General features: G+C 33.8%; 4 protein-coding genes across 4 annotated transcripts; all 4 read right to left on the reverse strand.

The window, feature by feature from the left end:
• Positions 1-33: 33 nt before the first annotated feature.
• Positions 34-3,064, reverse strand: LOC100176387 (beta-1,3-galactosyltransferase 5-like). Its single transcript, XM_002124677.4, has 4 exons — positions 2,909-3,064; positions 2,553-2,797; positions 1,729-1,957; positions 34-1,112 (listed from the first exon to the last, which is right to left on the reverse strand). The coding sequence occupies exons 1-4, from the start codon at positions 2,968-2,970 to the stop codon at positions 515-517; spliced, it is 1,134 nt and encodes a 377-aa protein (XP_002124713.2). The 5' UTR covers positions 2,971-3,064; the 3' UTR covers positions 34-514.
• Positions 3,065-3,348: 284 nt separating this feature from the next.
• Positions 3,349-7,980, reverse strand: LOC100178702 (sialate O-acetylesterase-like). The gene is made up of 9 exons (XM_002124611.3): positions 7,862-7,980; positions 7,470-7,804; positions 7,181-7,319; positions 6,418-6,598; positions 6,146-6,261; positions 5,752-5,885; positions 5,322-5,482; positions 4,616-4,805; positions 3,349-4,282 (listed from the first exon to the last, which is right to left on the reverse strand). The coding sequence occupies exons 1-9, from the start codon at positions 7,938-7,940 to the stop codon at positions 4,034-4,036; spliced, it is 1,584 nt and encodes a 527-aa protein (XP_002124647.1). The 5' UTR covers positions 7,941-7,980; the 3' UTR covers positions 3,349-4,033.
• A 253-nt stretch (positions 7,981-8,233) lies between these two features.
• LOC100181070 (sialate O-acetylesterase-like) lies at positions 8,234-12,701 on the reverse strand. The gene is made up of 9 exons (XM_002124554.5): positions 12,605-12,701; positions 12,018-12,352; positions 11,617-11,755; positions 11,239-11,425; positions 10,707-10,798; positions 10,226-10,359; positions 9,830-9,981; positions 9,264-9,453; positions 8,234-9,079 (listed from the first exon to the last, which is right to left on the reverse strand). Exons 1-9 carry the CDS (start codon positions 12,669-12,671, stop codon positions 8,831-8,833), a joined length of 1,545 nt encoding a protein of 514 aa, XP_002124590.2. The 5' UTR covers positions 12,672-12,701; the 3' UTR covers positions 8,234-8,830.
• On the reverse strand, positions 12,700-14,985 carry LOC113474111 (sialate O-acetylesterase-like; the record flags this gene model as incomplete). The annotated part of the gene is given in 3 exon segments (XM_026833741.1): positions 12,700-13,474; positions 13,888-14,077; positions 14,691-14,985. Coding segments are annotated over 3 exon segments (722 nt in total), but the record flags the coding sequence as incomplete, so codon positions are not given.
• Between the last annotated feature and the right edge of the window lie 218 nt (positions 14,986-15,203).

The raw sequence follows: 15,203 nt of genomic DNA on the forward strand, positions 1-15,203 counted from the left end.
AGTAAGATTTCAATATGTGATGAAGGTATAATATTACAGTGATTTTAAAAGTTTATTGTGATTATGCTTTCCACGTAAAACAGCGAAGTATAATCATAAATATATATACATATATACTAAACATAAATAAAGAAAATCAGAAGAGATTTAATTTCTTGATGTGCGCACAATGCTGAACCAGCACATCATGCCCCGATCTATAAGCGGCCTCGTCGACCTAACGTAGATGTAGGCTTTACTGGCTAATACGCAAAGATAATAATGGTAAATAAGTTTCGCTGTTAAAGTGGCAACTATAGCATGGGGAAGTGGGAATGGATTTTCACTCTATTTTCTCGACCCATTTGGTAGTAAACAAGGAACGTTCAAAAAAGTAACATAAATCCGAATTCCTATGACTTCCATAGACCATTGTTAATTGTTTAAAACACGATCAGATTGGATTTGGTTATTATTGCTAAAAGCGTCTCATCTCCACCCACCCTGCTATATAAAAAGTGTTGTTATGGTATTCTTAACAATATGGTATTTTATAATGTTTTAAACCATCAATCATTGACTTGTAAGCATTGCGTATTGCCCATTCCCTGTCTTCAAACGAAGTTTCAGATGTTTGATAATGCTGTGCGAAAGGATATTTGTGTCTCACAATGTTATTATCACCTTTGCCAATTCTCTCACGTATTACCCCAGTAAACCAAACGTCTTCGTTTGTCAACATTTTATCATCACCTGTCAATCCGTAAATACGTGAAGCCATAGTCACTGGCACCACGTACATTGGGCCACCACAATGAGTAGGGTATGTGCTCGCCGCATATTCTTCGATTGAGGCGTAATTTTTGTTGTGTATATCGCGCAGTGGTCTTTCTCCAGTTTTATACGTCACCCCACAAATAACTGGAACATTTTCGAAAATGTTTTTACGTTTTTCATGCTCATCTGTGCTAGCCGTTACATTTTGTACCACTTCGTCCAAAATTTCTTCTAAATTTCTTGATAACTGGAAGAAATCAACCGCTACGTCATCGTCAGTTTTGCTGATGATAGTTTGCATTGATAGATTCTCACTGGCCCATTGTAGCAGAGCAAGTGTCTTGTACACCAAATTCCTATCAATGTGAATGACCAGTTATATATTTGTATACAGTAGGGTGGGGGAAGATGAAACACCTTTTAACTCTGTTTTCTCGTCCCATTTAGCAGTTAACAATAAACAATCAAACATTTATAATTCTATACCTTCACGGCTCCCATGGACCGTTGTTAATTGTTTAAAATACGATCAGGATATCTGGATATTATGTGCTAAAGATGTCCCATCTTCCCCCACCCTACTATATATAATAACTGTTTGTATAGTTTTAGTATAGTGGGGTAAGATGGGACATGGTTGCATAATTTTTTGTTCTATTTGGTTGCAAACAAAGCATATTTACAAAATCAAACCACTGGAGCCCAGCGATTGTATAGAAAGCGTTGTCAAATGCTTAGAACTAGGATTTAGCAAAGTCTCGTTATTTTTTTAAGCAGAAGGGAATATGGAATGTAATGTGCTATTGTAAAATCCATCTTACCCCGACTTACTATATAGTCGATAATCTATCTCAGGTTATATATTTTAATGACTTATAGAGAGTGGTATTTGCTACAAGCCGAGCGTGTGCAATGGGGAGATAGATAGTTACACATTGTTCGTCACATTTACACCCCTATTATATGACATACAAGTAGTTATCCGGGTAGTCGTAGAACAACACATCTCCGTGCTCTTCAGCCTCATTTATAATCTTCAAGTTCGTATTCTCATCAGTTGATTTTCCGACAACGAAGACATGTTTTATAGAAAGACCGTTCACAAATGAAATCGAACCCGAGGTTTCTCTGATTATTTGCCTTGGGAAGAAGTTTGGTGCAGATGATACAACGAAGTTCACAAGCGAGACGGTAGTACTTTCTGTAAATATATAGTAGCTTAATTATGGTATCCTTCTCATCTCAAATGTTAGCGTGGCGTTTGACTGTGCTGGCACAGATTTAATAATGTAGCGTGTTTAGATTGTATGTAATGCATAAAGCTTGTATACATTAAACGGTTGCGTACTTGCGTTTTACGATAACGCAGTTAAATGTGCCGCGCGTTTCCTGCTGTGACATATAGCAATGCTTGCATATAAAAATTCGATACTAGTATATTAATTTGTAAGATTATGCGAGAACGGAAATAATACGGCAGTCCGCTATTCTTGGCATAGCGACATATATGTGCCTTTATATATTTAGTTAAATATTGATAAACCACGCCCTTAAAACTTGCGCTAAGCAGTCAGCCGTTTGGAGTTAACAAATAATATTTACAGAAATATATCTAACCGTAGCCACGCGACTCTAAAAAAGTTAATTGTTCAATACACATCATAAAATACTAATAAGTGCTAACAGTGTTCATTTTACCTCACAGTACCATAAATTGAATGAATAAATGAACACACTGCCAGGCCAGGAGTAAAACACAAATGAAGAAAAAATGTTTCAGTAAATGTCTCATTTACCTTTTAACTTCAAACATCTGGTGTCGTTGATGTTGCCATGATGTTTTGGCTCAATAGGTTGTGTTAAGTATCGAAATTTCTTTTTACGCGACTGTATTATAGTTGGTGAAATTGTGGTAAAAACCTCTGTCGTAGTTTCTGGACGGAAAGTCTTGATTTTCTGCTGTACTGTGTTTCTTTTATGTACCAACAATCCCATTCCCTTTATTGTTCTTTTCAGCGCTGAATTCAACCAGATAGCGCACCTTCAAAAAAACAATTTATTGCAACCAACATAAAGCGAACTTCATAAGTATATACATCATATAACCTTATAGCAAGTAGTTTCTCCTTTACACTGTTACGTATACACTTACCAAGCCATTTGAAATATTATCAGTGACAACGATATTAAAAACGTTGATTTGAATAATCCCATTCTCTGCCTTTACTCGCTTGATGTATAATTGTTTGTGTGATACGAGACGCTGAACTTGAGACAATATAATGACACTCGGGCATACAATATACTCGGCTCAACACTAGAAAAATAATACACCACGTTTTAATTATAACCACAATGGTATATTATGGTAACCGCACAGCGAGAATTTCGGCATTATCCACAACAAAAGGGCGGATGCGGCGGAAGCAGGTCCTTTGTTGCGACCTGACGTCAGAAAGGTTCTTTGCGCCTGCTATTGTCTGCTAAAGTCTAGCAACTAGCGATGTGAGATATGCTAGTTGCGTTTTGTGTGTTCCAAACTTGCCGCTAAGTCTAATTCACTCCTGGATTGTGGCTAACCAAGCAGTAACTGGTTTGTTGAATATTTATTACCACGGTTATTAACACAAGGGCTATACTGATGCAATATACAAGCGCTACAGAAATAACTCCAACGCCTAGCCACGAACAGTGACTCGGAACTGCCCGTTTTTTGAAAATTAGACGCAAACTATAGCCGACAACATCACACCAATGTAAAAACAAGAGTGATTATTTTACAATATTTTGCCTTACTTGGTCTCTAATTATTTTGCATTTAAAAATCTTAATCACTAAAAAAGTTGTATTTTTTAGAACTTTTTTTCTTACATTTCTGTATTTTAATATTTTTAAATCGCGTACGTGCGTGTAACGTTTCAGCATAAGCGCGGTTTCAATAACGTACATTGACAAACGGCGATTGTAAGAAATTGCTCATCAAACAAATAAAGGGAAGTTTTTCGTTACGACGTTTGGTTTGCCAAGTGGCGTGGTGATGTAAAAATCGTTCGTAACATATTTTCTGTTAAAACCTTAAAGTTGAAGAAATGTATTTCGATTAGGTAAAATAATAAAGGAGATTGGGACAGTTTGCGAAATAAGTAAAGTACAAAAAGTATTTAACAGCAAGCGCGTTATTGTAAAATTGCTAAAAATTCTGCGTCAGTAACATATAAAAATAAAGAACAAAATTTCATAGCTGGTTTCAAGTGAAAAAAAAACTCAATAAATACAGTTATAATATGACTGGTAAAAAGAACGGGGGTGCTGGAAGACCATTGTTATTGTAAACCGAGCATTGCTTGAATTTGCAAGGGGCAAGCGCCCACGCATAACGAACAAATTGTGCTGGCACTCCAATATTTCTGCATTTCTGCGCATCAAGTGTAATCGTGTGATTTGTATGAGCAGAAATTGGAGCCCATTTCCAAACTAGAGATGGATATGGGTCTGCTAGTTTGCACTTGGTTTGGTCACAACACACCTGTCAAATAATTGGGTTGCAGTTTGTATTTATCTTTCTCTCACATATCCCTTCAGTGATAATGCTTGTTTGAAACATATGCTCGCATTTTCGCAGTGGTTGGAGGACTTACCTCGTAAATTCAGATACTAGATTCAGAGTTTTAATATGCAAACATTGGGGATGTCTTTGAGCTAGACACTTGGCCACTAATGGCTACAGTGATGTATCAGACATACAAAAAATTAGCCAAATGCCTCGTCATCTAATTAGTGACACGCATGAATGGATTAACCACAGTTGTTAAAAAAGCATACAAATTAAAAATACACTTAGGCTTATTTGATATTTTACCTCAAAATTTCCTTTCTCTTGCACAATGAGGTGTTGGGTGGTTGGGTATTGAAGCAAAATTTTCGATTTTCCATAACTTCTAACAGAACTTGGAAGTGGACCTTCTGAATTAACATTATGGCCGTATGCAACTTTTAAAGAGCCGAGTAAAAGGCGTTGAGCTACATCTTGTTTATCACGAGGGTGGATACTGACAACGTAAAAGAGGCTTAAAAAGTTTAATACACTGTAGTTGCACTACAACATATTCAATAATATATATGGAATATTTCTGTTGCTTCGATTGGGAATAATATTAGTAGCAGGAACACACAACTCCAGAAAAAATCAAAACATTATTGTTATATTTTGTAACGCAGCAGTTAATAGACATTGTTTTATATAAGTTGACCCTTATTGGTTGTTAAAATTGTTAACCACATATAAAACAAAAACAAAAAAATAATTACCCACAAAGTTAAATAGGTATATGAAACAAAACACTTTTAACGAATGCCTTTGTCCGATGAACAAGTTTTATTTACTCAAACAGTATAAAATAATAAAACATTTGTACTTTTTTTTTCGCAAATATTTTATTCTAATATGGGGAAATACAGAAAAAATCAAATTAGGAAAATAAAATGACATTCGACAAAACAGGCTGTGAATAAAACTAATATACACCATTTATTGGTAAAACATTGGCCACTGTATGATATAGTACCTTTCCAACGGAGATGTTAGATCAGGAAGATCCATGGTAACAGCCATGAATGTATTTGGCATTACTTTGTTTGGAACATAACCATAGTCAGCAGTTTGGTGCCATCTTATCAATGGAAATTTCCCATCATTAGGGATACTGTCAATACCAACTGCTGACAACTGAAAAAAGTAATTTAATTTAAATATTGATTTTCTGTAACATGTAGAATTGTGCATAAGTTGTTTTTTTTTGCGAAAAATGTAAGTAAACCTTTTAGGTGGGTTTAAAACTTTGTATTGATTGCTTATACATATGCATATATTGGTGTTTGGGAATTTAGTTTACACAGTCTGACTGTACATCAAACTCTCATCTGCAAATACAGATTGATAGGGAACTGAATACAGTCTATTTGTTGTGACTTAATACAATTGACCAAGCAAGGTACCTGAACAAATCCAAAGGGAAATTGTTTGTGTGTGTTTTCATTGGTACCTTCATACCATTTCAATCTCCAATCCCTTATCATGGCAGGGAATGAACAGGAGTAATGTTCGTTGTGATATTCTGTGTTGGATTCGCCTACAGTAAGAAAAAGGGAATTGGCGATCTGGCTCAGTGGAAGAGGTTGCCTCTAGAACAGAGGATACAGGTTCGAAGCTTGGCGCATCGTTATAACTAACACTGTTTGAAATTACATGGCACCTTAACCACCATGCAAAAAATTAATCCATTTCAATATCCGTGTTTAGCTACATTATAACCAAAAAAATTAACCATTTTAAAGTATGTGTACATAGTCAGTAAAATATTTTAGATGGGAGAAAGATGGAAGTTTTTACCTTGGTACCAAATAACCCCTTTAATTGTCATGTTCAACAAAGGGTGTATCATCACATTCCACAATATAGAGTTAACAAATGGGAATGCTGCATTTTTAATCTTGTTAATATCTGTTCTGAAAGAGCAATTACTTTTTAATACAAAGAGTTTTAGTCAAGTAACTTGCATTAAAGTAATGAGCCAATCCTGGCCTAAATCATAGAACCCATGGCAAGTCATGCCACGGCACATCACCCACATATAATAGAAGTAGATTGCATATTTCTCTTACAAGTTTGGTTTAAACAAGCCACATGTTTTCAATGCATCCGGTGAAGACCAAGGCTCTATTGCACTGCCAATATAAGCAGATGATATTAGGCCTATAGGAACATCCAACACCTCATACAATTTCTTTCCATAAAACCAGCAAACAGCTGAAAAGTAAGTCCATGGCGGTCCAACCAAAGTTTCTGTACAAAAAAAATTGATTTTTTAAATGAAGGCATTAGCATACAGTTACTTAAAAAACTAGGTGCGGCAACACAAAATTAACAGTAACCCAAACTAGTAAAAAAATTTAGCAAGTTTAACAAATTGGTGCTTTTATACTACTTTTATATTAGTATAAATTTTTAGCAAAATGTAACGAATCGGTGCTTTATATTATTGTACACTCTGTATCATCAATTTTAACCGACAAGCCAGAAACATTTTTAACCAAAATTTCTGTACAAAGGTAGTTGTTGAAGGCGTTAACAGGGTGTAGCAGCATTTTTATAAACAAATAAACTTACAATTTATAAGGACCTAAAGTTTCAGTAAAAAATACTGTAACAATTATTTAAACTTGTAGTGTAACTAATCAGTGTGTATATTTTACAAATTGAAACAACCAATTAAACTGATTGAAAAAATACATTTCAACATAAGGTTGGAATTCAAGAAAATCAGATTTACAAAAAAATGGTTCTGTGGACAAGAGGGTTTGGGAAAGAGAAACACTGATCTCACTTCCACTACTATATTTCCTAACTCTACATAAAAATCAATACCTGCTGAAGGAATTGACCATCGTTGTATGACAGACACAAGGTCATAAAGTGGAAACAAATACTCAACACTGCCAACTGTTAAAAGTCGTATTTTATTATAATTTGACGCTGCTTTCAATTCTTCAGTCAGATTAAATGCCTAAAAAAGAAGTAAATCAAGTTTGAAAATAAATTGTCACATTAAAAACCACATAATGTTCAGTTATAACAGCACAAGTGTCATTTTATTTAGACTGAATTATTCAAATGGTAACTGTTGTAGAAATATACTTTAGATTATTTTACTCACCATTGAAACAGTGAATTGCATATTACTCTGCCCACTACAAACCCAAACATCACCAAATAGAACATCCTTCAATTCTATCCAAGTTAATAATCCATAAAACTCATGATAGACTTTTATTGAAAACGGCCCCCCAGCTTTGTAGGGTGGCAGAATAAAGTTCCAAACAAAAGCTTTATTTGGGCCAACTCTTACAGTTGTTGTGTAATTAGTACCAGAAATAGATAATGTCATATTTGCACCCAGCATGCCATAGCCCCATATGTTAGCACGGTGTGGTTCACGCTGCAGAACCATTTTGTTTTGATAATAAGAAGCAAATCGAAACCAGTTGTCATCTAGAGTAAATTAAAACATGAGCAGTTGTAGCAACAATGCTAAAATAGGAAACCTACCATTTCCTTTAACTGTTATATCCTTTCCCTGTGTAAAGGTTGTCATACAACAGAATAAACACAGCAGAAACACTTTCATGCCTAAACCTTCTACCTACATGCATTAGGAAGAATTCTAAAAAAAGAAAAAAGTTTTGGTAAGTTTTTCAACATTACTTTAAAAATAGTGTAAGAATTTTGGGATAACCCACAAGGATAACTAAATGGCTTTTTAAATAAAAGCTGACCTTCAGGATAAAAAATTCAGAAATTAACCATTTTTAAAGTACAGATGTATTTTTAACATTAATAAATAAAATTCTTTTATACTTTAAATGACACGACAGATAATAAAATTATGCAACTGAAGCAAAGAAATCCCAGAAGATAATAACTTTGTTTTGTAATATTGCTACAAACGGGTACTAATTGATAAAACTACTTTTGAAAGAAAAAATATTAATAAATGGGAAATTACTTGATACACATATAATAGAAAAAAACCATTAGAACAAAACTGCATAAACATTACAAAAAATCCACTCAAAGGCAAATTTAAAACTTGTAACTTCCATATAACATAATAATCATGATTTCCTTTGCATATAAATGAAAACTAAGTTGATCAAATAAAATATCTGAACAAAACATAGCTTCGCGCCACATTATCTTGGGCAGATGGATAAAATATTTAAACTTTAATTTCAGGTTATTTCTGTATATATATACTGTAGATGCACTACAATGATAAAAATATGTAGTTCAATTATAAATACACACTTTGGTTAATATACTTTTGGTATCAGCCACTATTATTAACGGTGTACAGAATTATGGAAGATATTTGGTTTTGTTCCTAGTTTGCACAGAAAATGGAGAGAGCTTCTATAACTTGAATATATAACTTTAATAATAATAAATTTTATTAGAGATAAATGCTATACAATGTGGGTTGAAACTTGGATTTGAAAATTCTCAAATATTGGTAGTTTATTTTCCATTTATAGGGATAACAAACGGTGGAGCTGGCAAATCACATTCATTGTACACAGAGCACTGCTTGAATGGGCAGGGTGTGAGCGCCCAAGCGTACCGAAGCATTTTTGGGCTTTCTGCGCTATTCGTGCACCCACGTGTGTCAAGGGTTATGGAATATAGATCATGGGACACAATCGGTGTCCACAGCCATGACGGAGAGGGTGATGGTTCAGATATATTGCATGGTGATGTGCAACACACCTGTGGATTGAAAAGTTCAGTGGTTATGTAGCATAGGCAATTGAAAATGTTTTTGAATTGGTTTCTAATGTATAATATATCTGCACAATCAATGTATTTATGGATGATTGGCGTAATGTTAATTCTACAGTTGCTTGTAACATTAGTATAAATAGGTGAAACACATTTAACAGCCTAAACTAACCTGAAAACTCCCTCTTTCTTTCACAATGATCCGTTCTTTACTTGGGTAAGTCACAAGAAGATGGTTGTTTGCTGTTTCAATCACCGACTCTGGAAATGGACCTTGAAACTCAACATTCCTGCCATACCCAACATTTAATGCACCCACCACTAAACGTTTCGCTACATCATCTTTGTCACGGGGGTGTATGCTGTTAAATAAATAAAAAGTAGAAAACTAACCATTTTATTCTCTGTTTAATGTGTAACTTAAAAAAAGCCAAAAATTGTTATTTTTATTTGAAATATATATTTTAAATTGATATGTCTTTTTTAATTTATATAGAAAAAAAACTGTTTAGTTATCTTAGTCTTACCACACCTGAATAAAACATAATTAAATAAGACTGGGCATAAAAAGACAGAAGAATATCCTTTATGGGAGGTTTTAAAGCCTTAATTTATTGGTGTATTCAGTTCTTTTAGTATGTTCTATATAGGTGAGGTCTAACAGCATGGCACGCTATCCGTCTTAGGATTTAGTCCAGGATTGGCACCTTTTCCAAATGGATCTTTTAATCACCTTACCTTCCAAATGGTGATTCATTATCAGGTAGATCCATTGCAACCGCCATGAATGTGTTTGGCATCTTAACATTAGGTGCATACCCAATGTCGGCAGTTTGGTGCCATCTTATAAGTGAAAAACACCCATCATCTGTACTGTTTACTGTACTTAGCTGAAATAAAGGATTTAGTAAGAACTGACACGGTGATTTGTTAAAATAAAAAAATATAAATTTTATTGTAAAACTTGTTTTTCTGCAAAAACTCCCAGGGAATATAAAAGAAACAGTGGACAGGCGGTTTAAAAAATGTTGTTTGAATTTTTCCTTATTTTCCATTTTTCTTACAACAAAATTTACAACAAAATGTTGGCTTCAAAACTGTATTAAGCAGCAAAATCAACCAAACACAACAAACCTGCACAAAACCAAATGGGAATTCTCTATGAGTTTGACCTCCTGTCCCCTCATGCCACTTCTTCCTCCAGTCTTTTATCATAGCAGGGAATGAACATGCGTACTCAGCATTATGGTAATGGAAATTTTGTTCTCCTGTAAAGGTTTTCTATGGATTAACCATTTGGGAATGAGCATCTTTTTTGCAAATTGTCGCCATTTGACTAAATGTCCCGAATTGCTTTGTAGCAATACAGAGGTTCATGCTATGTATTACATAATACATACCTGTTTGTTAGAAAATGTTACAAAGGATTGTATGTTTTGATGTCATTGGAATACATAAATCTGCCCACACACATGGACAAATAAATTGCATTTATGTGTTATTCATATTTTACAAAAAAAATACAAATATTTGTGCAAAAAGAGTACACAAACACAACAAAAAATAACAAAACAATATCTACACTTTGTAATACATTTGTGTGTTTCAAAATTACCTTGGTACCATATTGTCCCTTTTATAGTCATGTTAAGTAATGGATGAATCATTGCATTCCACAGGACGCTGTTAGAGTTGCGATCACCAAATCTGTGAAAAAATAAATTATATTATTAATTAGTCTATAAGGTTGTTATTTTTAGTCTATAAGGTTGTTATTTTTAGTCTATAAGGTTGAAATTCCATGGCTTGGCACACCATGGCACCTGGATTTATACCAGAGTTACCCCAGTAAAGTTGAAGGTTGAATAGTGTGGGTTTATCAGTCATGCTTTTATTTGACACTTTTACTTAAGTAGTTTTTACCAAGAGTAACTTTTTATTGACTGTCGTTTCTCTGCCAAACCCCTTTTTTTAATTATTAATCTGCTCTTTTTTACTGTATTCGAATAGATAAATAAAATTTATCCAATGTAAAATTTATGTTGTATATTATGTTTAAATCAATACCTGATTTTATCATACGCTGTTAAACCACACTCTTTTATTGCATATTTTTTTAATTTTTGTTTTTTGTAAATTTTTAATACCTTATTTTATTACTTCTTTCTAAACCACACTCTTTCAAGGCCTGTGGAGATGACCATGCTTCCACAGCCGTTCCACCATATGAAGATGCGACAAGACCAATAGGAACTTGTAATGCATCATACAAGTGTCGGCCATATATCCAACACACAGCTGAGAAATGAGACCATGTCCCACCATTAAGAGACTCTGGGTGAAATGAAGTTGTGGGTGAGAGGAAATCAGTTGAACTTGCTTTAAACAAGTGTTCCCCAGAAAATTATGTGATTTAATGCAGAAATAAATGAAGAACTTTTACATTTTTATAATAAAAAAAATTAATAAAACACTCAACAAAGAAGTTACTTTTTTAAAGAAAAAAAAGGGTCAAACATTTTTACCATTAGACGGAAGTGACCACCCAAGTTCCAAACGCTCAATATCGTACTCAGGTTCTTGTGATATTAATTCTGCAACTGTTAACAGTCTGATGTCCGGATACTTTGAAGCTAACTCCACTTCCTTTGCTGGGTTCTCTAACTAAAAACATCATAGTTCAAGTTTTATTAATGAATAAATTTTGTTTTATTTTCATATGGGGAAAAACCAAAACTGTTATAACAAGGATGTTCTATTTCAAACACTTTGTGCCGGCTTACGAGTTACCACATATGTAGCTTTGTGGCTAATTATTATTGAGAAATTTTTTCGATTGTATGCTTGTGAAAGAAGACAACTAGTAATGAAGAACTGGGTCGGAGCAATTTTCGTTAAGATGTCGCAAATAAAAAACCCAGCTTACCATTGAAACAGTGAACTGCATATTACTCTGTCCTCCACACACCCAAACATCACCAAATAAAACTCCCTTAAGCAGAATCCAATGCAGCATTCCATAGTAATCCTGCACTCCCTGGATCATGAAAGGACCTCCAGCAGCATGGCTGTTCAATGTTACTGACCACACTCCCTTGCCTGTTGGTCCAGCTCTTACTTTAGTTGAATATACATCTTGTATGAGTGATATGTTCACTGTAGCACCAATAGTGCCATAACCCCAAATAACAGCTCTGTACGGTTCCATTTGTAGAACCATGTTGTTTTGGTAGTAAGAGGCAAAGGCAAAGTCATCTAAACCTAAAGTTTAGAGGTTCAAGATATTAAAATTATCAGGAAACTAATGTGTCATTTTACAATCAAAAATATGATTAGGTAGTTAGGCATATACAAAGAAATCATTAAATGACAGTAACTAATATGACATTTAATAACAAAATTTATGTGTAAACTAATCAGTCATTTAATAACAAAAAATTATGATTAGGCCTATACACATAATATAAATCATTTAATAACAAAAAAATGTGAGTAAACTAACAAGTCAGTTACCTTTTGTAAATGTCTCCCCTCTTGTAAATGGAAGCAAAACAAGCATTATACCGCAGATAAAATACATGTTTAGCCACTTACAAAAAGCCCTAAACCTAAATCATAGTTGAAACGTTATGTTATAAATAAATGAAAATCATTTACAAAAGTTTGGAATGATAAAATTTGGAGCAAAAGTGCAATCAAAAGGGAAGATTCTGCATAAGAATTTCCATACAATGCAATACATGAACTTGATCTTTACTACATATAGAAAAATGCATAATCAAAGAAAAACTAAGGTGAAAAATGCTACAAAAAGACAAACCACAGGCAGCTAACATAATAAATTTTGTAAAACATCTTTCTGGCCCACCAAACAATCGAATATTATAACACACTGAATTTTTTTTATCTGGAATCTAAGTGTCTACACTACTTTATTGGGTGTATTGAGGTAGACCATGAATATGTATAATTCACACAACTAATATGATTATTGTGGTTATACCAATTATAAAAATAAAATTTAGCTTTCAGGTCACCCGGAGAGCCATGTCATATACGGGAACACAAACAATTAAAATGACTGAATGGCGATATAATATTAAACAGAATTTCAATGATAAATCATTTAAAGATTATTCAATAACTTTAACAATAAAATATGTAAGGTGGGGCAGGCAGGCCCTTGTCATTGTAAATCTGACATTTTTTGAAAGGGCATGGGGTAACGGTCCATGCATACCGCACGGCATTAACATGTTGTTTCATGCATACAGTGATATTCACTCTGAGTGAATGAAGGTCCCATGAGCTAACAGTTGTATTTTGCCATGTTGGGCCATTGTATGCCTCACTTTCAGGGCATACATCGGGATCACAGCAAACCTGATAAAAAAAAAGTAAAAATAAAATCACACTTTGAGTTTTAATATACTGTATGGTGGGGTAAGATGGATACTGATGTTTTTTACAATTATTAACGCTCTTGTAGAGTAGTGTGGTTTTATAAATATATAAAAGTTCTTTGTTTACCACCATATGGAACGAGAAAGACAATGACTCCAAATTCAAGAAAATTTTTAACCACTACAAATTTTTCCAACGTTTTATCTGAATGAATATTGCATGCACTGGTATTGCATAACAAACCATTATTTTACAAAATACTTACTAACTATTGTAAAAAGCATTGACTACAACTTCTACAAAATATTGTACAACAAAACACAATCAGAAACACATATACACAATAAACACAATTGTACATTTATAATAATATACACTAAGAAAAATCTTGCCTGAAAATTTTCTGTGCTGGTCAGGACCAAATTTTGACTGTTGCTGTATTCAATCTGTAGCTCAGTCAGAGACCTCTGGTAGATTACCTCTGGGGTTGGACCCACAGCAGGAACATTGTAGCCATAAACAATGTTCAAAGCTCCGTTAGCTAAGCGCATTGAAACATCTTCTTTATCTCGTGTGTGTGGACTGTATTGGAAGGTGGAAAATTGATATTTAACATGTATGATATATATATATATATTATACATGTTATATATATATATATATAAACATCATGCATTTAGGAAACAGCCATGGCAGAGCTTATCTTTATCAGCTTAACCATTTTAAACTATATTATTTTTTTTTTAAATTTATATACATATATACATATAAATATTACATATATAGAGAGAGAAGTTTAAACACGGGATATATAATTTTTTTTTTTTTAATTCACCTCTTGAAAACTAATATTTATTTAAACAACAAATACAAGGGAATTAGCAGGAAATAAAAGTTGCCAATCTTCTTTAAATAATTGTGTGGATGCTAAACGTACGATACAGTTAAACTATTTATAAAACGACAATTTGCGAGTAATATGTTCTGCGTTGTTTTATTTCAAGGGAACTGTCAAAAATGGCTAACTTTATAAAGAGACAAATAGCTGAAAAAATTTCCAGCATATGTACATAGCCCTGGCCCTGTGTATCCCTACACCTTCAGTTGCAAATAAATATACATATATTATATGTATAATTTTGTTTTTGGTTTTATACTGTTTGATTGCTTTAATATATGTATGTTAATTTCCTACCTGTTAAAAGGTATTCCACTGTCGGGCAAATCAATGGTTACAGCCATGAATGTGTTTGGCATCTTATCATTTGAAGCGTAACCAACATCTGCAGTCTGGTGCCATCTAATGGTGGAATAATAGCCATCGTCCATCCATGTCGGCTCGTTACGAACACAAAGTTGCACAAAACCAAATGGGAAGACGGGTTCAGTCTGTCCCCCTGTCCCCTCGTGCCATCTCTGTCTCCAGTAGTGAATCATTGTGGGAAATGAGCAACCATATTCATCTCTGTGGTAATAAGCATTTTGCTCCCCTGTAATAGAAGATAGGTGACATTTTTTAGATTAGATCCTTTTTCTTAATTTTAGAGTTGAGTAGATCTTTAAAGTTAGGTTTATTACAGATAAAGATGGTGTACCATAAATTGTGCAGCAATATTTATTGAATAGACCAAGTAAGAAAATTATTTCAGAGGTAGCCTATACAGTGCCCGTTATGGACAGAAGCGATACATTAGGCAGAACGTTACTG

This window comes from Ciona intestinalis, chromosome 3 (assembly GCF_000224145.3).
Source record: "Ciona intestinalis chromosome 3, KH, whole genome shotgun sequence".
NCBI classification, from domain to species: domain Eukaryota; kingdom Metazoa; phylum Chordata; class Ascidiacea; order Phlebobranchia; family Cionidae; genus Ciona; species Ciona intestinalis.

Bases quoted from the DNA above. Each gene is read 5' to 3' on its own strand.
- LOC100176387 (XM_002124677.4), bottom strand. From the start codon at position 2,970: ATGGGATTATTCAAATCAACGTTTTTAATATCGTTGTCACTGATAATA. The intron at 1,958-2,552 runs GTAAATGAGACA...ATATATTTACAG, and splicing joins CAGATGTTTGAAGTTAAAAG to AAAGTACTACCGTCTCGCTT. The intron at 1,113-1,728 runs GTATGTCATATA...TCACATTGATAG, and splicing joins GACTACCCGGATAACTACTT to GAATTTGGTGTACAAGACAC.
- LOC100178702 (XM_002124611.3), bottom strand. From the start codon at position 7,940: ATGAAAGTGTTTCTGCTGTGTTTATTCTGTTGTATGACAACCTTTACA. The intron at 7,805-7,861 runs GTAGGTTTCCTA...AATTTACTCTAG, and splicing joins TATAACAGTTAAAGGAAATG to ATGACAACTGGTTTCGATTT. The intron at 6,599-7,180 runs GTATTGATTTTT...TTTTTTGTACAG, and splicing joins ATGGTCAATTCCTTCAGCAG to AAACTTTGGTTGGACCGCCA.
- LOC100181070 (XM_002124554.5), bottom strand. From the start codon at position 12,671: ATGTATTTTATCTGCGGTATAATGCTTGTTTTGCTTCCATTTACAAGA. The intron at 11,756-12,017 runs GTAAGCTGGGTT...TGATGTTTTTAG, and splicing joins TGCAGTTCACTGTTTCAATG to TTAGAGAACCCAGCAAAGGA. The intron at 9,982-10,225 runs GTTTGTTGTGTT...CCTTTATTTCAG, and splicing joins TCCCATTTGGTTTTGTGCAG to CTAAGTACAGTAAACAGTAC.